This window comes from Myiozetetes cayanensis, unplaced genomic scaffold (assembly GCF_022539395.1).
Source record: "Myiozetetes cayanensis isolate MyiCay16 unplaced genomic scaffold, myiCay2020 scf9, whole genome shotgun sequence".
NCBI classification, from domain to species: domain Eukaryota; kingdom Metazoa; phylum Chordata; class Aves; order Passeriformes; family Tyrannidae; genus Myiozetetes; species Myiozetetes cayanensis.
The window spans coordinates 11,687,232-11,713,904 of NW_026088185.1; the positions used below are offsets into that span (position 1 = coordinate 11,687,232).

At 45.1% G+C, this 26,673-nt stretch overlaps 1 protein-coding gene across 4 annotated transcripts in view; it reads left to right on the forward strand.

The window, feature by feature from the left end:
• Positions 1-11,026: 11,026 nt before the first annotated feature.
• The window catches only part of PLEKHM3 (pleckstrin homology domain containing M3), an 88,502-nt gene continuing 72,855 nt past the window's right edge, over positions 11,027-26,673 (forward strand). For 2 of the 4 annotated variants that reach the window (XM_050340627.1, XM_050340628.1), the window contains exons 1-2: positions 12,561-12,664; positions 21,873-22,733. In XM_050340627.1, the coding sequence (XP_050196584.1) occupies positions 22,130-22,733 (604 nt within the window). In that variant the 5' untranslated portion in view covers positions 12,561-12,664; positions 21,873-22,129. Of the gene's footprint in view, positions 12,262-12,560; positions 12,665-21,872; positions 22,734-26,673 lie in introns of those variants that run through there. The other 2 variants (XM_050340626.1, XM_050340625.1) reach the window with 2 other exon arrangements.

Genomic DNA, 26,673 nt, shown 5'->3' on the forward strand with positions numbered 1-26,673 from the left:
CATCAGACAGGATTAGAGAGTTAGCACAGAGTGACGCATCCAAACCCATTTCTACTGGCTATTACCAGGTTTTTATTGGCTTTGAGTGGCAGTAGATAAGTGACAATAGTAATTATATGGTCTTTGAGACCCCACTCTTTCCTTGGAAAGTCTGTGCCCTGATGAAAAATTTTTGTCATCTACAGGGTCAAGCAAAAAAGATAGGCTGGGGGTGCTGCTGTTTGGGAAACAATAGCTACAGAGTTACTGAGGTTTGGCAGGGGACACAGCAATCATCCCTATACCCAGTAGAGGAAGAAGAAGGAGCAAAACAGAGGATGGACGTGAGCCCTGTTTATGTGAGGCTGTTCACATATTAGATCAAAAGATTTCTAGGAGAATTAATGAGCACCACTGCAGAGAAGGTGCTTGGGAGCTTTGTGATGGCAGCTGGTTGAACTCCACCAAGTGATCCAGCTATTTCTGTAGCATTTGAAGTGGGAAGATGCTTTCCCAGTCCTTCTTGAGGCTGTTTAGAAGGAGTATGTTTCTATCCCAGGCTCTCTATTCTCTGGTTCTTAGCTTTGGGAGAGGTGATAGCCACTTAAGCCAACAGGTTATGAGAGGAGATCTTTCAGGAATATTGGTAGCATGAAGGAATCCTCTTTCACTGACGGACCTGTGATATATGTCAAGGACAAGTCTTTGATGTCAAAGACAGGCCAGCAGACACTAGTGCAGAGGAGTCATCGGGAATGTCACAAACAACTGAAATTTAAAGTGCCTGCCTGGGCTACAGAGTTGTGGCTTTCTCCTGAAAATGGGAGAAGGCTCTCTTAACTACTGAGCAGTAGTTGGTGTTGCTTCTACATATTATTTTGTCTTGCAATTTTGTCCAGTAATTATGTGTAGCAGCAGATCCATTTGACTGTGTCCCACTTGTGTCAGGAGTTTTGCCTTATTCTGTTTGTCATTCTTTGCTCCCTCTGTGTTTTGAGAGAATTGCTGTGCCACAGGGAGAGGCTTCCTGGGTTCCTGTACAGCACAAATACTGTAGTCAATGGAGAAGGGACATACAGGCTTTAGCATATGTTTGTGCTTACCACCTCTAAAACCACTCCCAAATGCCACCAAAAAAGGTGTTGGCTACATGTCTTCATCTTCCCCTCTGTCTGGGAAAGAAGACTTGCCAACACACCCTAGATGAAAGATCTAAATCATAGCAGGGGAGCCCTTTCTCACTCACAGAATGTACTCAAGGGACAGCATTTCAGTACTCTTGGGGAAGGGGAGCCCTTAACACCACTAAAATAATCCTCTGCTTTGGTCCCAAATGCTATAAAATGGAAGAAAATCTCTAAAAACCCAACCTGAATATTGTGGCCTAAGATACCTATTATCCAAGTTCGTTCTTTTCTGTCCTCTTACTTCCTTTTCCGTGACAATGCTCTTTTAAGCAATGAGCTCATCTCTAAAGCCAGAATCATCATCCTGCCAGCTCACACTGCTCTCCTGTGAAAGCTGATGACCAGAGTGCACTTCTACAATCTGTACCCATGTTTGCTGGATAAGGATGTAAAATAAGATCCTGCCTTTTCCTGTCCTGTGGGTGTGTTTGCCTCATTGTTCTTAAGGTGACAGTGTTTAGTTATGTGCACATAAATAACTTCAAGGGTTTTTTGTTTTGATTTGAAGTTTGTTGTCAAAAATGAAGAAAAGAGTTAGACTTCCCTCATCTTACTGATACTTCCTTAAATTTGCTCTCTGTTCCTTTGGGATGACAAAGGTACCGAGTGCATTAATCCATTTTGATACTAGGGGGAGCTCATGGCTTGAGCAGCCAGCGTGAACCGTGATATCTTGGACAATTCTTGAGGAAACACAGATGGGAAGTAAAGTGCCACTGATGACTATAATGCACCTTTTTCCATCACTGGCAAAATTAGGAGGGCTGAGTGTATCTGCTTAGGAAATTACACATGGCTTTCAGAGATACTCAGATAATGAAATGCTGTAGCTATAATTTCTTCTATATCTGAGCACCTCTGTCATGGCTGGATTTATTTTCCCAACTTCCTTGGAGGAAATAAGCTCTCATATCCCTGTGAATACATGGGGACTGTAATACAGGGAGCCCTTGTGGATGTGTGTGTACACATAAATGTGTATATATACATACACACACACAGATATATATATATATATATATGTATGTATGTACAAAGTAGTACTCAAAGGGAAATTTTCCAGAGCAGCCAGGAGGTGACTTGAAAGCACAAGGAAACATCATGAAACATGTTGGCTGACTTTTCCCATCTCCTTGTTTGTCTGCACTAGAAATCTGTCACTGTAACAGGGCAGATGAAAGCACATTAGCCACCAGAAGCTGGGGTCTTTGGCAGCTGAAATGCAGCCACATTTGAAATGAGCTAGCTTAAATATATTAGTTAAGATAACTTTGCATAATCAGAGCAAATTTTAATTTACATTACAGCCATTTCATTACTCAGAGTTCTTGATGTGTGGATTACAAATCCTAGTGAGCACTACCTGTATCCTGTTTAATTATATTTCAGCAAATCCTTATTCTTTCAGAGGTAGCTCAGCTGTCACTGTGATGCTCAGTGAGGTTATTTCAATTGTCAGGGCAACAGTAAGTGGTCCATCATACTCCTCCAGTGCCCGAGGCGAAGCAGACTTACTTGTTGTGCAGAGTTTTGGCAAGCAGGGCTCGGTGTTTGTGTGGGGGCAGCTGTGCCCAGGAGAGGGCAGTGATTCCCGGCCACACGCTCCGGCAAGGGGAGCTGGGGCTGGAACCAACGCGGGCCTCTAACACCGTCACCTGCACACACTGAACTGTTCTGCTTCTAACTTAGTTTATTGTAAATGCAAAGTGCTTAATGCAAGATGAACAAGTGCAATACTAATGGATGGAAGTGTGAGGCTTTTTTGACCCTCTCCAGTTCAGGGATGAGAAGTGTCCAGTGTCATGATTTTTCTCTTTACTTCCACATCAGCAAGGAGGGACCAGTGTCCTTCCGAGGGACTTTTGGGTGCTGTCAGGCCAACATCAAAGTAAAGCCTTTAGCCTGCTCTTCACCAGAATAGCCATGGTGGGGAAAGTACAATATGTCAGGTAGGAAGGATAGTATACACAGATGGATATTAGATATGATACAAAATAATCACTCAAATACCAGTCACAGTATTTCAGTGGAATGTTACTGCCAGAAACATGCTGTCCTGCTGGAATAGATGCTGTTTGGGAAGCCATACAAGGGGGCTCTTGCAAAGGGCTGAAGATGGGAAGGCATTACAATGGCACTGACTTCACAGATACCTATGCTCAAGTACTACAGTTTTCCTAAGTGTTGATTTGCAGCTCAGTCTAATTTGCACAATAGAAGATACTTCAGCACTTGTCGAGGTGTACTTGGGTACAGAGGGCTGAAATTTTTCTTTTGGTATTTTGTAACAGTTGCATAAAGCTAGACTGCTAGGGCTTTACTCTTACAGGATGCAACAAGTACCAAAAAAGCTGTTACTTATTTTCTTGTAGGTGATGCTGTAGAGACTCCTCTGGTCAAGGCAAACTTACGTTCCTTAATCACCTAAGAGGTTCATCCCATTAACACAAATGCATCCTTTTTATTTAGCTGGATTCCCTGTTGATTCTGTTGGTGTTTTTAACTTGTTTTTATTTATGCCCTAACTTTAGAAGTTAAAATGAAAATGGCTGAGACTATTATCTATTATAACACATATTGTTCAGGTTGACCCTGTTCTTGGATGTACTTGGAACAAGAGTACACTGATACATATGTGGAGTAAAGAGGATTATAGCTCTCAGGACAGTATAGGAGTTGCAAGCTGTGGGGAAAGTATACAGACATTTATGGTCACATTTATGCTCTTGTTCCTCATATCAGAGAGAAAAAGTACCCTGCTCTAACTTGTATCTAACTGTAGCTAAATAACTAACTGAAAGGCTAAAACATCAGCCAGAGATCTCAGGAATGCAGCAACAATGGAATCTTGCTGCTTTCCCTGCTCTGCTACTTAATAATTAAATTAGCATTAAGATAAGTCACTGTGGCAAAGGCAGACACTGAAAGTGTGGCTGTAACTTCTGAGAAGGAAACCAGTAAGAGTCTAGCAGCAACAACTATAAATGGTCAGGAGTTACAGACTTTTATTTAAGGTAGAGTCAGCGAATTACGTTGTGAAAGCTTTAGCATCTCAGACTCCTTGAGTGATCAGTGTCAGGGCTCTCTATCCAAAACTTTCCAGGGAAATTGAGGTGGAAGTTAATGCTGTATAACATCTGTTCACTGATCTCACTCCAGCTTCAGTATTTTCTTCCCACAGCATTTTCTGCTCAGCAAGGAGCTCACATAGGCTTGTATCCACATTGCAGGCAAGCCGAGGCACGTGAGAGACCCTTGAATTGGCTGGAGGCTCCCCACAGTTGTGCTGCTCTGCAGAGGGACTGTTCTGGGCTGTGGGTGCAGGATGGCTGCTGGCATGGTGCCACAGGCAGGTGAGTGCAGTGTTGCACAGCACTGAGGTGTCACTACTACTCCCAGTCCCAAAGCTGGCAGGATTGGTGCTGGATAGGGGAATCTCCACTGAGCTGCCTCTCCTAGTCATAGTATTCCTCTTGTCTGCTGTGTTAAAGACTTCACAGGGAGAGTGAGCAGTGTCCTGACACCAGAATAAGGTCAATGCCTGTGACTGGGGAAGCTGGAGAAACCATGGAGTGCACCAAAACAGGCCACAAAAGGCCAAGAAACTGGGTGGGTCTGGGACAAGGAGAAAGATGGGCCTGGAGCAAAAGCAGGCAGGGAGAATTTGTAGGCAGGTGGAGCAGCATAAAAGACATATCAGGAAATGAGTACTGAACATTCAGCTGTGTTCCTTAAGGCTGCCTATATACCCATAAAGTGAAGAGGCTGAACAGTGCTGTGGTGATCCCAGTCCTTGGATTGTTTGGATACTGAAGCCACATCAGACTAGTCAGGACATGAGTTCATGAATAGCTTAATTTCTCAGTCCCTATCAGTGTAAAGCTCGTGTTCTCAAATGTACCCTTACAGCAACATTCCCCTTTCTGAACAGGGAAGTGGAGATGTGGAGAAAAAGCAGCTTGCTTAAACTCACACAGGAAGCCCATGGCATACCTGAGGAGTAAAGGCAGAAAGTCACCATCCTAATCTGGCATTCCTGCCTTTAAACCTTTCCAAATGCAGCTGCTTGGACAGGCAAAAATGTCAAATAATTGCTACTGTGCCCCCTGTTCTTGAGGGGCCTTGGTCTACCTGGCTGCTAAGTGAGTGAGTACCTCTCTGTACTACTGCTGCTGGCCAGGACGATGGCCTGCAGGAATGAAAAGGAGAGGGCAGGAGCAGGAAGCACCAGCTGAGGGCATTAGAGGGACAGGTTTTTGCTAAGCTGGCAAAGCAAGACCTGCTTTGTAGAGAAAGAAAAGCTCAAAGGATGTGAAGACAAAGCAGGGAAGTTGCATTGAACTAAACCGGGATGTACTTGCAGAGATTAATAGCTGCTTCCTGCCCCATATTTCAATATGTCTTCTGCTTGCAAACACACATAAAAGATTTTCTGCAAATGCATATTTTACTCCTGTTCAATTTCTCCTGGGTTTCAAGGCATGGGTGCAATTGAATAAATGGCTCAAATCTACATTAAATGAGTTCAAACACAATTCAGAGCACAATCCAAAACTGCACAGCCAATGCAGGCCTTTTCATTATTTTAGTGGGATTCAGATCAGATCCCAGTTAGATAGTTATTTAAAGCGTGACAGGTTAATGGCAGTAGAGTGAAGTAGAGCAACCTGGAAGGAATCCACTTACAGTCGTCGTCTGTTGACCTCAAATGCTAGCAGAATTAATAATTTAAAAAAAAAAAAAAGGAAGACCAGGGAAGAAGTATCCTTGTATTAAACTATAGGTGTTAAAGAGCAAATCTAAATAGAACTGGCTTGATGAGGTCCAATGTAGTCATTCTCTGCTCACTGCAGGAACTATACCTGAAAGAGAATTAATCAGACAAAGACTGGCAGGCAAGGTGATGGTTCTTAGACTGAAGCTTTGCTTCCAAGACCTTACTTGCTGTATTTCTATCTCTTTTGTACTTGATGCCTCACCTTCAGCTGTGCTGTTCTGGCTGAAGTTCCAAGAAATAGATCCACCACCCTCTCATTGCCCATCCTATCTCTGGCACTGGGAGACGGGGCTGCAAGCTCTCCTCCCTTCTACAGAACCATCTCATTTCAGCCTGCCATGCACAAGGTGCTCACTGAGTTTTCCTTCATGCCAGGTCTCAAAACTGCCCTTTCTCATGACAAATCTGTCTGACGTGGCCATCTCTTCCTTACATGCTGCAATGACTTTTTCTGTGGTACCCATTTCTTCTCAGTTATAAGCCAACTTTTTTTTCATCTTTCCATTCATTTCCCCTTGATTTGGGTATCGATGAGACCTCAGTTCTCCCTTCTGAGTTACTATTTTGTTTTTGTTCAAAACATTGTCTTCATCTGCAACAAAGCTGACAGTATTATCTGTGGTGGCAAAGAAGGAGGACTTTTAAAAACACTTATAAAGCAAAACCCACATCAATCACAGGCCAGGTTGTGTGCTCCTAGTAATCCATTGCTTTATGTATGTTTAATGATTATTCTTCTAAAAATGAAAAAAAACCAAAAATGAACAAAAATTGATTAACATTAAGAATGAAATACTGAAAATAGGACGGATTTTCTGTTTCAGGAGTGTAGTCCTCCAGACATTTCAAAAGAGGGAGAAGAAATACCACTGATCTTGGTACACTACAGTAAGACTTGGGAGGTAGAACTATATCCACTTCCTAGCTCTGCTATGGCAAGAATGACCTCAGGTATTATTTAATTTCACTGTGACAGCTCTCTGTGTGTAAAGGGTGATTGCTCTTTGTTTGACTTGCAAGATTGTTCTGAGATGTTTTGATCCTGTAGAGATGAGTCAGAGGAGCACCTATGAAAAGTTGCTTTTGTTACAAGAGATGCAGTTACTGGTGAAATGTTGAAAAGAAAAGGCCGAAATCGTGAAAATTTCAAAACTACCAAGCCGTGAGGAAACAAGGGTGAAGTCCTGTGTGGAGTCTGTTTCTTCAAACCAGAGTGATGTGGTTTAAGCAGTGAGGAGTTTCCACATATCTTTCTTCTTCTGCTTGTGATAAACCTTTAGCACCAGGACATTTGCCTAAGTGGAGAGGACTGCGTTGGTACCTGAACAGAGATTTTTTGTCATTCCTTACCTCAGTGGGATAAAATCAAAATAGGCTCATCAATGAGGTTCCTGAGACTGCTGCCCTGCACACATCCAGGTACACAGGCACTGCTTTGCTCTGCGGTGCATGCACTGGTTGTATGGTACAAACATCTATTAGGAGTGCATCATTTGTAGAGTAACACGGTACCCAGGGCTTGGCTTCAGTAAAAGTCCTGCCCAAATTTGGGGGAATAATTTCCTTTTATTGTTCCTTAGATTCCTTATTGGCTAAAAGTGAGTATAGCAGTTCTCAACCTTGTATCAACACCTTGGAAAAGGCTGTATGGTTCATTATTCCAATCTGTGTGTACCATTACAGGTCGTTGTTTGAATTATGCCTTTTGTAGAGACCTCCTGAGACCTCTTGTCCTCATTTCCCTGTTAGAGTGACCAGCATGCATCTGACCCTGTAATGTTGCAAACTCAAAAACTGGCCCCTTACGACTGGTGGTTGAAGATGGGGACAGTCTAGGAGTCCCCAGAAGAATTTTCTCCTGAAAGTGGCTCTGAGGAATCTCGGGATAGAAGTTCATGCTCACTTTTGCCTCAGTCCATCTCTTCATCACCAGAAAAGTGCCCACAGCCAGAAGGTAGGAGACATGCCAGCCTGCCTTCTCCAGGAGTGTGGGAAGAAGGGGAGGTGGCTCCAGTCCTGCCTTCCCAGCAGCATCTCCCAGTCACAGCTGCTGGATAATGGACAGCAGCCCCGAGTTTTTCTGCAAGAACTTAATCTGCACTGTCGTCCCTCATTACTGCCACTCAGTGCCGTCGTGTCCAGCCATGAAGGGTCACAAGATGACATGAGAGAGGTCGGGCGGGGGGTGTACAAAACGGTCTGGCAAGCACCGGGAAATATGGAAAAGCTATAAAGAGAACAGCTACCCAAACGATGCTCCCAGCGGCTCGGTGGGGATGGGGCTGAAAGCGGCTGGGTTCACACTAAGTTTTCCCGAAGGTCACGCTGCAATATGGTAACTCCCAACCCGGCTGTCAGTGCCCATAAAGGCAGCTCTCCTCACAGTGCGGGGGTGGGGAAGGGAAGGAGGTTTGTTTAGAAGCATTAGTGCGCCCCTCCCCCGGCCCCATTAGTGGCCCTTATTAAACCAACACAGACAAAGAGCAAAGATGCCCTCGTTAATGGAGAGTCTCCGATAATTACTCTGCTCTGCCGCTTCTTTTGGGGCCTGAATAGCCTTTGAATAATGTTTCTCTTGCTGTGGTTGCAGACAATACCCTCGCAGACTGCTTTAAGCGGTGCCAATCCCATTAGCAGAAGAATAGCAGAGCTTTCTGGTTGTGTGGGTGTGTGCGCTCACGGGAGGACAGCGGGCTCGCAGTGGGAACAGACTACGCTGCCCACTGCTTCGCTCGCCTCTCCCGCCCTCCACGGGCCAAGGAAGCAAAGCAGGGAAGTGCTGGGCGAAACTCCATCTCGGAAACAATCTCCCTATTTAAACAGTGGCTGTGCCAGGGCGCTTGAGAGAACCGTGTTACTCCTCGTTGCAGTAGCGCAGAGACGGGCATGTCTGCTCACCAAAAGGGAAGAGCTGGAGACAGAAGCCCCGCAGGACGGGAGTGCCTTCAGCCTTTCCTCATGTTCCCCAGGCACAGCTCTCCTCACGCCCACACAAGATACCAAAGTATCTGGAGGGAGGCCCAAGAGTCTCCAGAATCGGAATCAGGCTGTGCTGCTGCTTTATTATACAAAGGAGATGAGACAATCATCCCTCTGCATCCAGACGATTACAGAGCATGAAAATGGCCATACCACCCAATTTTGGAAGGGTTAATTTTCAGCTGCACACCCCAAGCAGGAATCTAATTAGCGTGTTCACTAGGTAGCTATCAACCAAACTTGGAGGAGTTGGGATAACTCTACCTGGGCCTTTCTCTTTGATCTCCCCTTCTGCATCATAAGTGAAAATAGTGTATAGCTGGGCTGGCTGCAGTGTTTCATTTAATCATCTGATGATATTTATTTTCACAAATATGAACTCAAGGAACAATTATCAGAAAGGCTTCATCTTGTGCTGAACGTGCCAGTTAATGGCCTTTCTGTGAGGTAATAGCTTCTATGTAGGGAGTCAGTAATTAAAACGTGTGAAAAAAGGCCACTTCTTCAGAGGCAGCAGTGGGAAGACTGCGTGTAACGCTCAGCTGGTATGAGCTGTCAAGTTTGTTATGGCCACAATAAATGGGCATCGCTCCTTTCACATTATGCCAGCAAAGGATGTGCCCAAAGGGTTCTTAAGAGTTTCCCAGTTTGAGAAAGATGTTTGGATATTTATTATCCAGCTCAGGAATACGTAGTACAATGATCTGGTCTTCGGAAGATAATTGTGCAGTACTTATAGAAGATGTTCAGATCTAAAAAGCTCTTGGTCCTGCAAACTCTCCCACAAGGAAAGCAGATAACTTTCTAGTGTAAGCAGAGAGTAATTTTCTCCCTCTTTCAGTGTTAACTGTCTAGACTTGCAGAACCATGATCTAAAAACTAGTGAAAAGCTGACTTTGAGACATTCCAAGTAGCAGGAAGATGAGTTTCTTTACGTCTTCGTCATATGGACAAATAGGGCACAGTTTGTTCACTCGCACAGCTGGCTCCGTGCACTGTGATCAGTGTTGGGTCAGGTGCTGATGGTTTGTGAACAGGGGGGACAAAGCTTCAAGTCAAGCTGTGTGGAAGATTCTCATAGATAGCCACCACTGTGTGTTTAACCAGTATATCTTGCTGCAAACAGATCCTGATTTCATATTGTAGGACAGAGATATACTTAAGCAATGAAAATTGCAAAATCTGGAACTTTCATTCTTAAAGATGTCTATATATATATTTATAGACATATATAAATAACAACAAAAAAATCAAAGTGAAATTTCTTCAGAATTAGAGAGTGTTATCCAACTTTGAAGGATAATGTTGGTCATTGTTTTTTTTTTTTTATTGGCACACAGACTGCCGGAAGAGAAATCTCTACCAGATTAGAAGGAGGAAATGTAGTTACCTGTTCTCAGATTCAGTTGTTTTAGGCTGTGGTAGAGGGATATGTGATAGATCACAGATATAAAAATGTGACTTAGAAAAGGGATGGAATCTCTTCCTCTTGTCAGTAAAATGGTGGCAATCATTTATAAAGCACTTCTCAGACAGAATGGAAAATTAAAAACTTGAATCCAAACTGTTCTCTAGTAGCCATTGTAAGAAAGGTGCATGTTAACTGCATTTTGCCTAGGAAATGGAAAGTGTACCCATCCCAGTACCTTTGCAAAGCGTTTCCAGCATATAAGAACAGAAATAGGAATATCTAGAGCTGTCAAAAGTGCTCTTTAAGGGGCTGAGAAGGACAAAAGGAAGAGACCAGTATCAACCATTTTCACTGTGTGTTCCCTCCTTTCTTGGGGGAACACAGTGTTCCCTACAGACCTGGGAGTCTGGGGGCAGGGGAGTTGCACAGTGGACTCCATTGTAGTGCCTGGATGTGTTTGGCACAAGGGGTCCCAAGGAGCCTGGTGGGGCATGCTAGGGCTGGAGGAAAGAGAGGGGTCAGGAATAGTGCCTGACTGCACTGCAAGTCTGGGACTTGCCTTGGCTGCCAAGACAACTGGGATTGTTCTGGGTCCAGCATACGTGGTTGCTGTCCTTCCAGATTCATGGCTGTCAAGTGACTCTGGGAGACTTTTTTTGAGCAGAAGAGTGAGCAATCTTGAAGAAGGCTTCTCTACTGTCCTTCCCCTAAAAACCAATGACATCTGTGTTCTTCTGCAGTATGAAATCACTTTTTCACTACAGATGAAAAATGATATAAGTGCTGCTTCCCAGAAAACACTGAGTGTAATGTTAAACAGAGGTAATTTCTCTTCAACAGCAGTGAAATCAGAACCAAGGGAAGGATGGATTTCTATACAGCACACACTTGCTGCCTGCTCTCCTCCCCTGACATTTGTGTCTCTACAGGTGATGGACAAGCACACCCTCTGCACGATTTTGTCAGACCTGGAATGGAAACTTTTAGTTCGTATCTGGCAGAGAGACAAAGTTCTGAAACATCATCAGACCCAAGAGGCCTAGAGAGTCCCTTTCCTTCTGAGGAGCCCCAGAGATAAATGTCTCAGTACCATTTGAGAAAAGGCTGGATGGTGATAAGTAACATGGCAGGTAATGATACTTCCTCCTCCTTTGTGAGATCTCAGTACATACAGTTGAAATGGAATAAAAAGATCAATCCTTGTGTTTTACCCATTGAAGAAGCCATTCATCTTTAGGAGCAGGACTTGAAATGTGTAGTGGTCTACTAATATATTATTTGTAGAGGCCAAGAATAATTAATTTTCAATCAGATGAACTGGTATTTTTTGTGCCAAATGCTCTCACTCATCCTCGCTGTCACTGAAATGAGATAATCCAAACAAATGCAACTTTGTTAATTGTGCCAGTTGGATTTAGCAGTAAGTGGTCGGTCTGCGAGGATGAGAAGAAAAACTACTGATGAAAGCTGACCTAACACCTGCCTTTTGCTGTGGAATGTGAATCCTCTTTATGGACTCAGTTCAGCACCACATCTTGATGCAGTTACATTTCAGCATTAACCTCATCTCTGCTGCTCAGCACCGCACCGCCGACTCCCCTGGGATGCAGCCGGTGAACCACCACCGCGCCCGTGGGTTTAAACGTGTGCGTGGTGCTACCCAGGACTGCTCTGCACGTACCAAACGCCAAAATCCAGGTACCCCTCTCATCCGCACATGGCTGTTTCTTGCCATGAGGTTATTTTTACAGAACCTGTATTGCCGGGTGGAGTGCCCTGCTACGGACTGTATTAAATAAGCCATGTGTAATTGTCTTGTAATTCTTTGTTTTCCTTGGGTAACAGGTTCTGCCAGCGCTCCTTTTGCTGCCCTGTGGCGATATGGATCCATCCTCTGTGCTGCTGCTCCCCGCAGCCTTCGCGCCTAGGTAAGCGTGCCTGCACTTGGGACTTAAAACCCGGCCAGGATTTTGCGTTTCCCATCCCTCCTGAAGTCAAGCGCCAACTCCCCGAGAATCTCGGCCACTTTAAGCTTGGAAAGGCGCAATTTTACCCCTAGTGCTCGTACAGGAAAACCCGCGGGTGTGTCTATTGCTATATTTTTAGGGGAATTAAGCCTCCGGCGGGTTGCAGGGCCGGGCGGCGGTTCCCAGGGCGGGCCCGAGGCCGCGCTCCGCCGGCGCTCCCGGGGCTGCGGGCGGCGGCAGGAACCTTGTTGCGGCGGAGCCGTTTCCCGCGGCGGCCGGGACGGCTTTGCGGCGGGACGCGGCGGCAGGAGGGGCGGCGGGCCCTGCCGGAGCCCTGCCGGAGCGATGCCGGAGCGGGCAGCAGGTAAATGCGGGCACTCCCGGGGCCGCGGGCGGGGCGGGGCCGCAGGGGTCTGCCAGGCTCCCCAGCCCCTGCGGGCGGGGCGGCGGGCCGGGCTTCCCGCAGCTGTGGCCGCGCTGCCCGCCCGCCCGGGCGTGCGGGGCTGTGTGCGAGGGCCCGGGCGCGGCCGCGCTGGCGTTTACAGCACAAACACGCCTGCAGTCATGTGCCTGTCTGGAAAGACGTTCCCCTCTGCCCTGTGCTTTCGTTTTCCCCACCCGGCTCCCGGTGTCAGCAGGAATTTGGGTGTTCCCCGTCGGTAGAGTCAAACTCCAGGATGTGTAGGCACAGGGTGCTGATATCCCTCTCTACTGTAATAGCCCAGAGTATGACATAATGCCGTGGTCTTCTTACATTGCAGTAAAATTGCTGCTTTTACTGAGAAAGCCCTCAGACACAGCCAGTGGAGTTACACCTTCTGCAATCCAATAGGCCTGACAGGAGAGTCTCTGTTACATGGTGATGAACTTGTGCTAGCTGGAGAATCCACAGAAGTGGACAGGGTCACTGCCTTGCAAAGTAAGGGAAGGGAAGAAACTCGAGTTTACATTGGTGCAAGGAACCCAGACTTGCTCCTGATCTGTTCTGCAAATATTCACATTTGGCCCTGATCCCACAAAGCTGTACAGACAAATCTAATTTTTGTCACTGCATAACCCCACTAAGTGACTACCAGGAGCCACAGTATGTAAGAATAAGAAGGCATCTTAGTGGGACCAATGCCCATACGCTTTAAGCAACAGTAGTTTTCATCTTGACGCTTTTAAGGCTTGCTTATCCAAAGTTAGTGCATTAAATTTGGGATTTAAAAAAAATCAGAAATGTAAAGTGTGAAACAGGGCACTATATAGTGGAATGAAAGTTTCTTATCAGTGTACAGGAGCCAGATACATCATTCCTGCAGAATCTTATCCGACTAAAGTCATGTCATGTGTTTTCATTTCACATCATTTCAATTTCATCAGAAGTCTTGAGGTTTCTGCTGGGCTTATGCTAAGATTTTCTCTAATGAGGGTGTAGTTCAGCTTAGCAAACATTTGTGTGCTGAGTTGTCATACAACCCTGTAGTGGTACCTGTGGTTACAGCCAGTCCACGGCGTCAGCTGTTGTGGCAGGGCTGCCAGGACCTGAGTGCTTGGGTTGCTGTGGTAGGTTGCTGAACTTCAACATTGTTTGGATCATTGCTTCTTTTTCTTCTCCTGCACCTCTTTTCCTGACCATTAATGTGAAAACCCACTATGGTCCTGGCTTTTTAGAAAGGCAAGAAAAGGGCTTAGTTTGAAGCTTGAAATGAGTTTATTGTTTCCATCCATGTCAGCATGCAAACGCTAATAGTTACAGGAGATCCAGGTCTTGCTGTAGAACGGCTTGGACTGTCCAAGCCATTCTTTGGGTACCAGAGTTGGAGGGAGGAGTTACCTACAGTTGCATGTCAGGGCTACTCAGAAAGTTGTGTGCTGAACAGATTTGGTGTGTTTTCTTATAGCTGTGCCATGACCTCAGGGAAGAAATGTCTCCTGTGTTCTTTTGGGAGATGCTGTGTTTCTTACCCTCCTTTTGGCCTCTGTGGCAATGGAAGCTGTATATTCCCAGCTATGCCTTTTATTTCTGTTCACAGCTCAACCAGGACAAACTGAAAATGTCTTAATTTCTGATCTTTAAAAAAAGAAAACAATTCAAGCGTTTAATGTCTGTCTCTTCCCTTCAGCCTAGTCCTAGAAAACGTGGAGTGAGAAGATACTTGTAAAATTTCGGTTGGCATTAAGTAGAAATGTTTGAGTTTTAACAAAAAAAATAATTTTGTTTCAACTGACATATCCGAAGTTGCTCCCCGTCCTAGCAGGAGCCAGGCTGGTACATGGTGGCAGATGCAATTAGAAATGAGAGTCATGTTGTTTGTTGATTCTTGGGTGTCTAGTTCAACATGTTTTCTCTTGTAGTGGAGGAGGTTTGTATCACCCCTCTGGTATACCCTGTTCCCTGACAGTTTCTGTACTCTGTGCTGAATTCAGGATGTAACAGGCTGTTTTGTGGTGTCTGTGTGTCTGGAGAACAGGCAGTATTCTTGCAGTAAAGGGCAGCATGTAAAATACAAGTTATGCTTTAGACAAGCCTGTACACACAAAGCAAATGAGTATAAGGATAGAAATTATTCACTCTCCCTTGAGTTGTTACTTGAGACTACAAATGTGTTTAAGATCACACATCTGTGTCTCACTGCCCTGCTTTGTTCTGTTTGTCCATGTGGATTTTGTGCCTAAGTGTGGGTTTGAGGTGTTTGCATCCAGATGATCTACAGGGACAGTGCCAGGGCTCAGGACACCCTTCCCTGTGAGGTCAGCCAGCCAGCAGGCGGATTTCAGGCTGATGTAACCTAAGAAGGTGCCCACATGAGGATGGGTTTGGCTGGCCTGCAGCCTGGGCTGTGTGTACCATCAGCTAATGCCCCTCTGGTCAGTCTGCTTGGCTTTCTGGTCCTTTTCTTGCTAAGGGTCCTTCATCCTTGAAGTCCAGCTGCTGAGATTTCAAATGGTTACTCAGCCACAGGAAGTGATCCAGCCCTTCATTACTTGGGGGTGCTCCCCAGCCAGGAGGGATGTGTGTCAGATGGCTTCAAGGCAAAGGAGTCAGCAATAAAGATCTCTGGAGAGCTGTACAGCCCTAAGTTTCTGGAAAAGAAAAGCTTCCTGTGGTCCATCTTCCTCCACTGCTGTGTCCTTCTCACCCTCTGGACTCACTTTGTTCTGGTGCAGCTGTTGTGCACTTTTCAGCTTAGTGTTTCTTGTGTTTTAATCACTCATTCCAAAGTGCAGTTAAAATTAATGTATACTCTAAGTACTGTTTATTATTGGTTGCTGTGTGCTCATCACTGGATGAACTGTTCTGTAGCTGTGATGAGTTAGTTCCCCACACAGGGAGGATGCTTCCTTGTTACAGGCAGTGGTCAGATCAGCAGCTGGGGAAAATCTGTGCTTCACAGAGCGAGACTCGTGTATCCTCACTAAGGGTCTGCCTCCCCTTGCAGAATATGGCATTATTCTTCTTCCCTGGTTCCACCTCTTTCTTCAATTCATCGTTTCTCAGTTGTTTATTTTTGGTTTGTTTTCTGTACTGTAGAAGAGAGATCACTGCTGTCTTTCAGCTTGACTGTAATTAGGCACCAAGTTAATTGCAGCTCTTCCTGCTCTTTGCCTCTTCCTGGGTCTACAGACAGGATGTGGGAGCTCTTCCTCACTGATAAATGTTGGCAGTCAATTTCATCTTTAAGGGCAACGAGACTGTGGCAGACGGGGGTTTTGCAACATAGAAATGGTTATGCTTAAGTTCACAGTTACCCTCTCTAGAGCCTGGCCCTTTCCTGACCAGAAAGTCTCCTACTCCAGTTTTTTTGAGCCTTTCCTAAATATTGTTGGTGGGTTTTTGCAGGAATGTGAGTCAAAAGATACTTCTGTGAGACACTTTAAAGTTGGGATATTCTGAAAATTTTAAGTAAATTATTTTGGTTTGTCTGTTGGGGGAAGAGGCATTTGAAGAGGGGCTTTAAATATGTGATCTCAAGACAATTATCCAGGTCATGTCGAACCAACCAGTGACTATCATATGGCAGCATCTTGGAAACTGCCATCTCCTGTATATGAAAAGTTTCATGTAGTTTTTTCTTCCTTGCAAGGCATTGTAGATTTAATCCAGCCGTTTAATGATGAATCCAGCAAGCTTGTGTGCTCTGTTGCTCACTTGATGTACACAGCAGTAGGTCACCTGGGGTGTCGGAATCACTCGGGGAGAAGGCTTGTCTTGTTCTGAGGGAAAAAATACACCCAGGACTCAAGGGAATGTGATAGCTCCAAGAGGCAAGCAGGAGTGCAGTTTTCAGTCGCTGCTCAGAGAACTGGCCACTGTATTGCCTGGGATTTGTAAGCACTCGGTGTGTAAGTGAACAGGACTGTTCTTTGATTACATCTGAATGTTTGCAGGGTAGGCTTTGCTATACTGTAAATAGAGAAAGCATCATCTGTCATCTAGTTACAGCAGGGGGGTGCTGGAAAGCGGGCACTCTGCAGTACCTGCCCTGACAGCTCTTCAGCTCTTTGTGCAAGCAGTCAGTGCCAGCGATGTGCAGAACTGCACAGGCAATGGTAAAGCCTGTGTGTGTGACAGTCAGCCATCTGTGCATCCTCATTCTCTCCTCTGCCCACTCAGGTGTGCCCACGTGACAAATACAGCTCAACTTCCTAACTAGGAGGTAGCAACTAAGTCTTCAGCTTCATTTTTTTTTTTTTTTTCAGGGACTCTGCACAGCAGAGCCTGTTTTTTAGGGACTGTCATTGACAGGCGTGCTCTTTAGATTCTGGACAGTATTTGGCTGATGTGACCTACAGAGTGAGTCAGAAATCCCTGTACTGGCAAAACCAGTAAGCTGTGATTGGTCAAGATGCCAGTGGAAGACATTCAGGTCACTCTCTGAGGTTGCTGAGACTGACAGGCAGAAAAGCTCATTAGGTACTATCTGCTCCAGCCCTGGTGGATTGTATTCAAATACATCTGTGCCTCCATCTTTTCTACAGATGACCTGTTCTTCAGACCAGGTTTGTCACAGCCCATAAACTGGACTGTAGTGGCCCAGGCCTGTGATGTAACAAAAGAAATGTCCCTGACGCTGCTTGAATTTGCTCTGATATCCAGTTGTTACCCAGTTGAATTTCTCCTGTTTTCCTTGTTGGCACTGGAGCCCATTTCAGCCCACAGTTGTAAAGCAGCGTGAGATAAGCAGAGCTGGTTCCCACAGCAGGTTCCAGGGTGTTGAGAAGGGGATAGGGCAAGTTCTGCAGTGGCTGAGGCACCCCTGCTCTCTATTTGATTACAGGTAACTTGTAAAACTCCTCTTGTGCTCTTGAGATAAAATTCTCAGAAACCCGAATCTTTGCCGGGAATTTGAGCCCAAGAGTCATTAAGAATCAACGAGACTTGGGGAACTTTTAATATTACCTGTCTTTTGCTGTCTTTTGCTTGCTGAGAGCTCCTGTCGTTTATGCATTTCCTCCAGAACACTTTGCTTGTGAACATCATTGATTGTTGCTTTCTAATTTTCTTTCCAAATACAAGAGAAAAGGGGAAACCCCTATTTATATGTTGTGTTGTACATCTCCCTTACCTGTGTACTGAAGAGGAAGTCCTTTGAGTACCAAAACCAACAAGATCACTTGTCAAATTGGGTGATGCCTCCTATTCTTTCTTCCTGCTTTCCCCTCTGTTTCCCAGTGTTTTCAGATCCATCTCACATTAGTCACTTGTGCCGTGGCTCGTTTAGAGAGACCCATGTGGTGGAAATGGGCTCCTAGAAGGGGTAAGGGACTGAGTTTTACCTGCTTCTCTGTTAGCAGCAGTGTAACTTTGGACTTGTGTCCTGTCCAGTGTTGAACAGCAGTTTAAGAACTGCATCTTTAAGGACACTACTGCTTGTCACATCTAATTGAAGTTACTGTGCAGTTCAAAAGAAAGAGAGAGAGGAGAATAACTGGCTGATTGCAGGATGGTTGCACAAACTGTTTTCTTAGAAAACCAAACAGAAAGCTGTTTCTTTTAAATATACTTTTTGGATAGATTGATGAGCTAAATGGATCTCTTCAGTCACTGATTCCTAAGCACATGCTGGTTCTAGCTTTCCCTCCTGCCTGAGCTTGAATGAACGGTCCTGTACATGATGTGTAAGTTGGGGGTACAGAGTGGGTGCCCGTTATGGTGGTACATGTCACCTGCAAGATTACTTTCTACCCTTGCATTTTCTGTGCTTTTAAAGTTTTGCCATGCAATGCATGGATATTTTCCTTAGCCCACGAGGATCCAGAAAAACACATCAGGAAGTTAAATGATCTCTTCCAGTGTATGTTCCTTGGCATTTGTCATCCCTGGTTTTTCTTTGCTGTCAGACTGTGCTGTCACCTACGTTATGTCCGTGTGGCTTCTCTAAGGGAGGTAATCTTGACTAAACCGAACTTCAGTGTCTCATGTGCCATGACCAGTAATCCTTGCTGTTTACCTCTGCCATGTGAGTAATGGGGCCACTATAAACTTGTAATAGTAAAGACTTTACTCATGTTGTAAATGCACATTTAATCATGCTGCATGTTCATGAATGAAAATTGTATCAGTCCTAGGCAGACCTACAGAAAAGCTGTTTTTCAGCTTCTGCAGTCCCTGTGTCCAGCAGTTTTTTCTGAGTACAATGTGGCACGTTCCTTCAGTTTTTTTTCAGGAAGGCTAGTTCCCAGGGGCCTGGATGAGCACAAACCTGTCCTTATAGTTCCCTATAGCTTTGGCAGTCTTTAATAGCTTCTCTCTTCCTCTCTTATTCACTGCCTTAGACTGAATGTCTTTGGGTAGTCTCAGGTGTTTCAAGAAGCAATACATAAGGCAATACATTTTATAGTAACTTAAAAGGAGTTTAACTTATCCCAGCGTTTGCCTTTTTCACCCCTTTACACGAAGGAAGTGGTTTTCACTGCTCTCCCTTCTGAAAGGGATTCTTACGGACCTTGCCACGTTAAAGTTTGCTTTCATTTGGCACCAAATCCATGCAGACCTCTGAATTAAATTTTTGTTGAATGCCTCTGTAAGAAAACACCAAATTATGTTTATGGAGGATATGTAATTGCAGAATCCCAGCTCTAGTTGGGAATTACTGGCACAACTCTTCTGGTGGTGTAGGTAAGGATGAGCCTGCCACCACTGAGGTCACCTTTCACATCTTTATTGAGCAGGGCAAACAGACTACTTTGGAAGGTATGAATGCTGCAGTTTGCGAACCATGTGATGCAGGGGCTTGTCATCTTCCCATGACCTTGTGATTCAGCATCCTACTGGATATGAGATCAGTTTAGTTTGGCATCACCATACTTGGCTGCTGGATAGCTTCAGTCTCACAGGATCCAGAGAAACATGCAGCCACTTGAAGCTTCCAGCATTTATAAATGAACCCGTTAAATGTAAGTGTGAATTTTTCCCCTTGCTTTCCACCTTTCCTAATGATTTAAAATAAAGAACAGAGCAACATGGTCTCTGCTACCACTGGAAAGCTTCAGTGGCATGTCACAAGCCCTTCTGGAGTGATTGCTGCTCCAGAAGGTCTCATGACACTGGACTTAGCCTGTTCCTGGAGCTCTGTGGTACCAGGGAGCAGAACACTGTTCTGGGGCTGCTGGCAGGAATGAGCTTCGGGAGTGAGCTCCATTCTGCATAAAGCTGATGATGCAGATCTGCCCAGGATGACTTTACTTCCCATTGCTGTCAACTGGCACAGTTGCACAGCTTTGCAAAGAGTCTGTTCCCATACTGTTCTCATTTGAACTAAATCCAGATCTGTAGTGCTCAGCCCTATGGTTGTGGTTTTGGCTCTACCTTCAGTCTTACTCTGTGTTTACTTGTTGAAGCTGATCCTGGTTCGTTATGAGCCTAACAAAGTGAATCCTTGCAAAGAGTTAAGGGGAGAAAGATCTCAGTGTAAAGGCTTGGCGTTTCCAGAGTTGTGTACGTGATTAGTAATTGCTTTTGGAAGTTACTTACTTGGAGTGTCTTTGTGGAGATTGTATTCTGAACTGCAGATCTGTTAGGAGAGAGGGTGAGCTGCTGCTTTTGAGCACAGCTGTGTCATGGCTGGCCACAACAGAAGCAGGGATGGGAGGAAGCCAGAGAGGATTTGGGGTGGGGGGTTGGTTTCTGCTACAGGATTCTATGCCCCCTTCTTGGGGGGCTGCTGGCCTCCTTCCTCTGGCATGCTGGAGGATAGGGTGCCTATTTAAACAGGCTTCCTTATAGAAGTTAGGCTAATAGACTGTTCTGGATTAAAAAAAAAAAGAACCTTAAATAGGAGTATTATCTGTGTTTGATGCTTTTTAATAGATGTTTTTTCCTGCTGAGTGTAAATCTTCATGGGTCCTGGTAGCACTTCAGCAGCATTCACAAGCTAATGAGCTGCTAATTATCAGCCCAGCCCAGGCTAATTAGTTCTGTTAAGAGTGTATTAATCTAGGCAGAGCTGTGAGCTAAGGTGGCTTTGCTGCTTCTAGGACTTGAGCTGATGTGGTCAAAACTCTGACTTTAGGCTGCGTGTGCAGGCTCTGGGTACTGTGGTTTGTCCTGGCAGATGAGAGGGCTGTTTTCCTTCTAGCACAAATGCCCAGCCTCCAGGTCCAAGGACTTGCAAACATTTGACAGATTACATCAGTTTAGGTATCCCTACAATGCACTTCCCTTGAGCGTGGCAGCACTGTGGATGGAGCTTCAAGAGGGAGAAGTCAGAAGGCAGCAGGCTTGGTGTGACAAGAAGTCAGCAATGAGACACCCTCTTATTGCACAACAGGGAATGGAACCCCCCTTCCTTCCTCCTCACAGGTGTAAGCTCAGATGGTCAATGCAGCTCTGCAATAGTTCTAGTCTTAAAGCTCCTTGCTGTTTTGCCCAGTGAGTCAACAGCTTGGAAGTATAGATCTGTGGACTTTCAACAGTGCAGGATAGGGTATATTTTGTTTTGCTGTTAGGATGCATTGTCTTTTCGGGACTTAGGTTGCCACATGGTTTCACTTAGCTTCCCACTGATAGTCTAAGAAAAACTATGTGCAGTGCTCTGCAGCACCCTCATAGAATTGATTTATTTGGCAAATATCACAGTTTTGTTCATGCAGACAGGTAGGCAAAGTAGTTGCTGTTAAATTCATCTTGGTCTCCTAAAATCGGTAGTGCAGGCAATCTAGGACAAAAGGCAAACTATTTGAGGCTGCTTGGCCTATTTTACTAGCACTTAATTTCCTAATTTTTTCTAGAACCCCAAAGGAAACTGTATGAAGCATTCCCTAGGTGGCTGCATTTGTGATGTTAGTCAGTACTGCCTCTCCATGCAGCTTTCTAAAGCTTGGTTAGTAAATGGTATCACTTTGGTCTCCCGTCATCTGGTGCCCCATCCTGCTCTCTGCAGGTTCCAGTTCCAGAAGTGATTATACACAGAGTTCACACACAGTGAACCACAGAAACCACAAAGGGTTTCTTCATACACAATAATGTTGGTGCCAGTTGAAAGAGGAAGTTAAATGAAGGGGACTGTGTGAAAGGAGTGATGTGATTAAACATATTTATCTGAGAAAAGTCCCTTACTGATGTGATGTTTTGCTTTGCTTTACAGGTACTCTTCATTGCTATGAGTTCAATTTATAGAGGGGCCGTAGCCCACTTGATCAGTGGATGTTGGTCTTTCATCTGAAGACAGGTTGATTTGGTTACCTCCTACCACCACAGATTGTGGTTGGGGATCACATTTGCCCCACCACCTCTGAGTTAGTGGAGTGCCAAGGACAGATGTGAAGCAGCTCTTTCTCTCGATATTGATGTGGTATCCTCTTAACGCATCACAACACCTCGGGCCCACCGGCAGCACGGGATATGGAGGCTCTTGAAGTTGATGACATCAGCCCTGCCTTGGAAGTGACTGAAGACTTTTTCAATAGTTTTGATGCTAAGCTTGAGAAGATTGTGCAGCCCTCTGAGGTGTATGGTGTGCAGGAGGTCCCTGAGCTGGTTGGGCACGAGGTATTTGATCATGTAACAGAGAGCAGGAATCTGAGAAATGTCGCCTCCTTAGCCAAAAGTAGCCTCATCTGGGATCACTGCAAAAATGGCCTCTTGGAAACCAAAGCTCAGACAGCATTTCCTGCCAAAGACCAGCACATGGTGCAGAGGGGAACAACTGCTGACAACCTTGCTTGGGCAGGGGAAGGGGAGACCACAGCTTTTAACATCTTCAGGATCTGCCAGCGGAGGAGAGACAGGCCTCGCTCGGTGAATGACATCCTGGTGCAGAATGAGGAAGCCTCCAGGTTCAAACCGGGACACAACAGGTCACGCTCTGATATCAGCCATGTGAACTGGGGAGTGGTCTTCACAGGCACGTCCCTGCAGCAGCCGCCTGCACCTGGTCAGGACAATAACTGCGCTCTGCTCTCTTACCTGGCATTAGCCAAGGGAGAGGACATCCAGGGAAACACAGGTTTGTGCCGGTGCTTTATTGTTTCTGTTGATATGGGCAGTTTCCTATTTGTTTTTAAGATTTGTCTTGACAGAGGAACTCCATCTTAAAAAACACAAAACACCCAAAAAGCAACCATTAGGTAACGCTTAAAAGGAGAGAAATCAGTATGGCTCTGTTGTCTTTGATGTGGCTCTGTCTTTTTGCCTGCCTAAGAATCGTTTTTTAAACTAATATTGACTTCTGTTCCTGTCATGGTATGAAAAACTAAGCTTTTTTGATTTTTTTCTTCTATTTTGTTCAGTCTGACTGAGGAAAATGATTACTTTGTATGTATTTCTGATAATTTTCTTACCTAGTTTTCCCAAACTAAAAAACATTTTGAATGCTAAAGTTACTGGGAGAATGGCAAATCCAAACAAGAGCAGTTTTCATAAAGTTAAAGAGCGGCTGTTAAAAAAGAGGGCATACAGAGCTTTACTGTGAGGCCTGAAATCTCTGCTCTCTTTCTTCAGGAAATGATGATTGTTCAGTCCATAAACAATTAACAGCAACTCAAGCACGCGATTTGTGGTTGTCAATATTTAGGCGTCCCTGCCAGCTTTGTGTGGGGTAGGGAAGGGTTGTTATCAGATTGAGGCAGGTCTCCAGTGAGCTGTATAAAGCGGTGTTTCAGCAGGTGATATTTTTTCCTTTTCCTCTCAAGCACTGCACTGAAAGAGGGTGTGCTCAGAGCTTCGGAAACACTCACCCAGTGTTTCCATCTCCACGAGTTATTTGGTAGATGCCAGAAGTGGACTGGGCACTTATGGAGAAGAAAAGCAGCTACTGCCACAAAGATTTTTATAATCTAAATAAAGGCAGGGCTTAACAAAGGAATTTAAAACTCAAAGGGCTGTGAAATTGTGCATGTATGCATATGGTGAAATGACTGCAGTTATGAATAGGCGACCTGTTTAGGGTTAAAACAAACTTTTTGTGTTAGGTTTTGCAGATAAATCAGCTGTTTTGGAACATGAAAAGCAGGTGCCTTAAATGTTTGTGTTTGGGGAGATGTGTGGATATATAAGTGTACATACATACACAGACATGTAGGTTATTGTGTTATATTGTGACATAGTTGCTGCATCCCAAAGAAGGGTGCTCTTGTTTGACAAAGGCAAGTAAGCCTGCTGTTATTTTTGTTTAGAGAGATATATTCCTTCTGGTACAGTGGGGTCTCTGTTCTGTGTCCTTTCCATGGAAGGGTTGGAGAACAGAAAAGCACCCAGAAGTCTGGAGACAGAGCTCTTAGTGATCGCCAGCTGTATCTGGGGCATCTCATGGGTTTAACTTAACATGTAACACCTTTATATGCTCATAGAAACTCCATTAAAATCTAGCTATTAAAGGTCATACACGCCCCTGATAGTGTTTTAAGCTTAATATTTTTGGCCCAATTTCCCCATGTGGCCCTCAGAAAAAGAGGGGTGTTCTGTTACTTATACTGGTTATAGTAAGAAATACCTGGGTCGTTCTGTATTTAAAGACCTGTTCATGTACTTAATCAGTGAGAGTTGTTTCAAACTGCCATTGGATCCCCAGCCTGCAAGAAGCAACTCACCAATCCAGCTGGTGCTGAGCAGCAGAACCTGAGGCTAGAGTGGTCTCCCTTCTGCCTGTCCAGGGCTCAGACAACTTGCAAGAGTACGTTGGGGTGCTCCCTGATGCATTGCAACTCTGTCTGGGGTGAAGCAAATTACATTCCTGTCTCCCTTACACAAAGATGCAGGACAGTCTGATGCAACTGTTCACAGAAGAAAGCAAAATGCTGACAAACAAAGGAATTTTATTCAGAAATGCAGATCTGGGACACCATTGCTTCTAAAGTCAGGGACCACAAACTGCATTCTCTCCCCTCTCCTGGATGAGAGTCTCTGTACTCTCAGAAGCTGGGCTGTCTGCAGTGTTGTCCTCCTTCAAACCTGCCTTCCACTTCAGCTGTTCCGATCCACTTTGCTTAGAGACAACAGACCCCAAGGAGAGCTGCATCTACCCTCTAGAAGCCCTTTCTGTATCCAGAGTCAAGTCTGTAGCAGGACTTCAGACCTGTGTCGAGAACAACTTGATAAGAAAACCTTCTTTGAGAGGAAAAGGCAAGAAATGCACTTTGTGTCCAGGTGGATCTAAGCGTGGGATTCCTTAAGCCTGGTTGTGCCCGAGGTTCAGTCACCCCATTGCTGTGTGTACCCAAGGTGTGCTGCTTTGACAGTAGCAGTGGAGTTCAATTGTGCTATTGCCAGCCCTGCAGCAGGCACTTACACTGTTTAAATGCTTAATCCAATGAATTTTTTTCTCCATACAGAAAAAGTGAACAACTTGTGTTAGCATGTGATAAACATGATGATTTCACGTTAAACAGCAAGTTATAGCTGTGAAGAAGTTGCATCATAGTTTTGTGACGTGTAGCAATATTAGAAAAACAGAAATTGACAGATTCCCATGAAGGAAAAGCTTGTTTTTAGACTGTCTGAAAGAGTGCCAGGTGTCTTGAGGCCCATCTCTTCCACAATTTCTCTGTTGTACCAAGAACAAATCCTGTTCTTGTGTGCAGTGCTGCCAGCAGTGTAGGTCTCTTCAAAATGGCTTTTTACAGAAGAAACTCAGTATGGTCAAGTTCTGGGAGAGGTGAATTGAACTAGGAAAGGAAATTAATTAGTAAGAGTGGCTGAAGAACCTCTTCCACTGGTTACCTGTAGCCCAGTAGCAGTCAGTGCCTCTCAGGTGCTCAGCCCACACTTTTTTAAATTGTGTTTTGCAATGGTACAAGGTATTTCATAGAATCATACAGTGGCCTGGGTTGGAAGGGACCTTAAAGATCATCTAGTTCCAGCAACCCTGTCATGGCATCTTTTAACTAGACCAGGTTGATCAGAGCTCCATTCAACCTGGCTTTGAACATTTTCAGGGATGGGGCATCCACAACTTCTCTGGGCAACCTATTCCAGTGCCTCACCACCCTCACAGAGAAGAATTTCTTTCTAATATCTATTGTAAACCAACTCTCTTTCAGTTTGAATCCATTCCCTCTTGCCCTGTCACTCCAGGCTCCTGTACATAGTCCTTTTCCATCTTACCTCTTGTCTCCCTTCAGGTACTGAAAGGTTGTATTTAGGTCACCCCGAAGCCTTTTGTTTTCCAGTCTGAACAATTCCAATTCTCTTAGCTTTTCCTCTTAGGAGAGGTGCTCTATCCCTCTAATCATCTTGGTGTCCTCCTCTGGACTCACTGCAACAGATTGATGTCCTTCCTTGCTGAGGACCCCAGAGCTGGACAGAGAGGGGCAGAATCTCCTCCCATGTCCTGATGCCCGCTCTGCTTTTGATGCAGCCCAGGACACAACTGTCTTTCTGGGCTTCGAGTGCACGTTGCCGGCTCGTGTCCAGCCTCTGATCCACTAGAACTCCCAAGTGCTTCTCTGCAGGACTCTGGATCTGTTCATCCCCCGGCCTGTATCCCAACCCAGGTGTGGCACCTTGCACTTGGCCTTGTTAAACCACGTGAGAATCCTATGGGCCCACTTCTGAGGTTTGTCAGTGCTTGCTGTGTGCTCTCCAAGAGCCTTTCTGCACAGGATGGTTGAAGGCAGGGGTACCTCCTCTGAGGAAGGAGAGCTTCCGTGCTCTGAAGATGCACTGTTTTAACCTGTTTCCTTTACCTGTTCAGCTCCTGTGCAGGTTTTATAAGGTAGCCATGCTATTTCTTCCCTTTATGTTTACAAGAGAGGCTGCCATAAAGTTTGCTGCTACTGTGAGCTGAGTTGAAAAGAGAAACACAAAAGAAAGTAGGTTTTGCAGATATGTGTATCTGCAACTAGTAATTGTTCTCCAGAATAGACCAAAAAATGTATTTTGAAGTTGGCTAAAACCTGCTGCAGTTGTTGAAGGGGTCATAGTTACTGCAGTCTGTGGAGACATCCCTT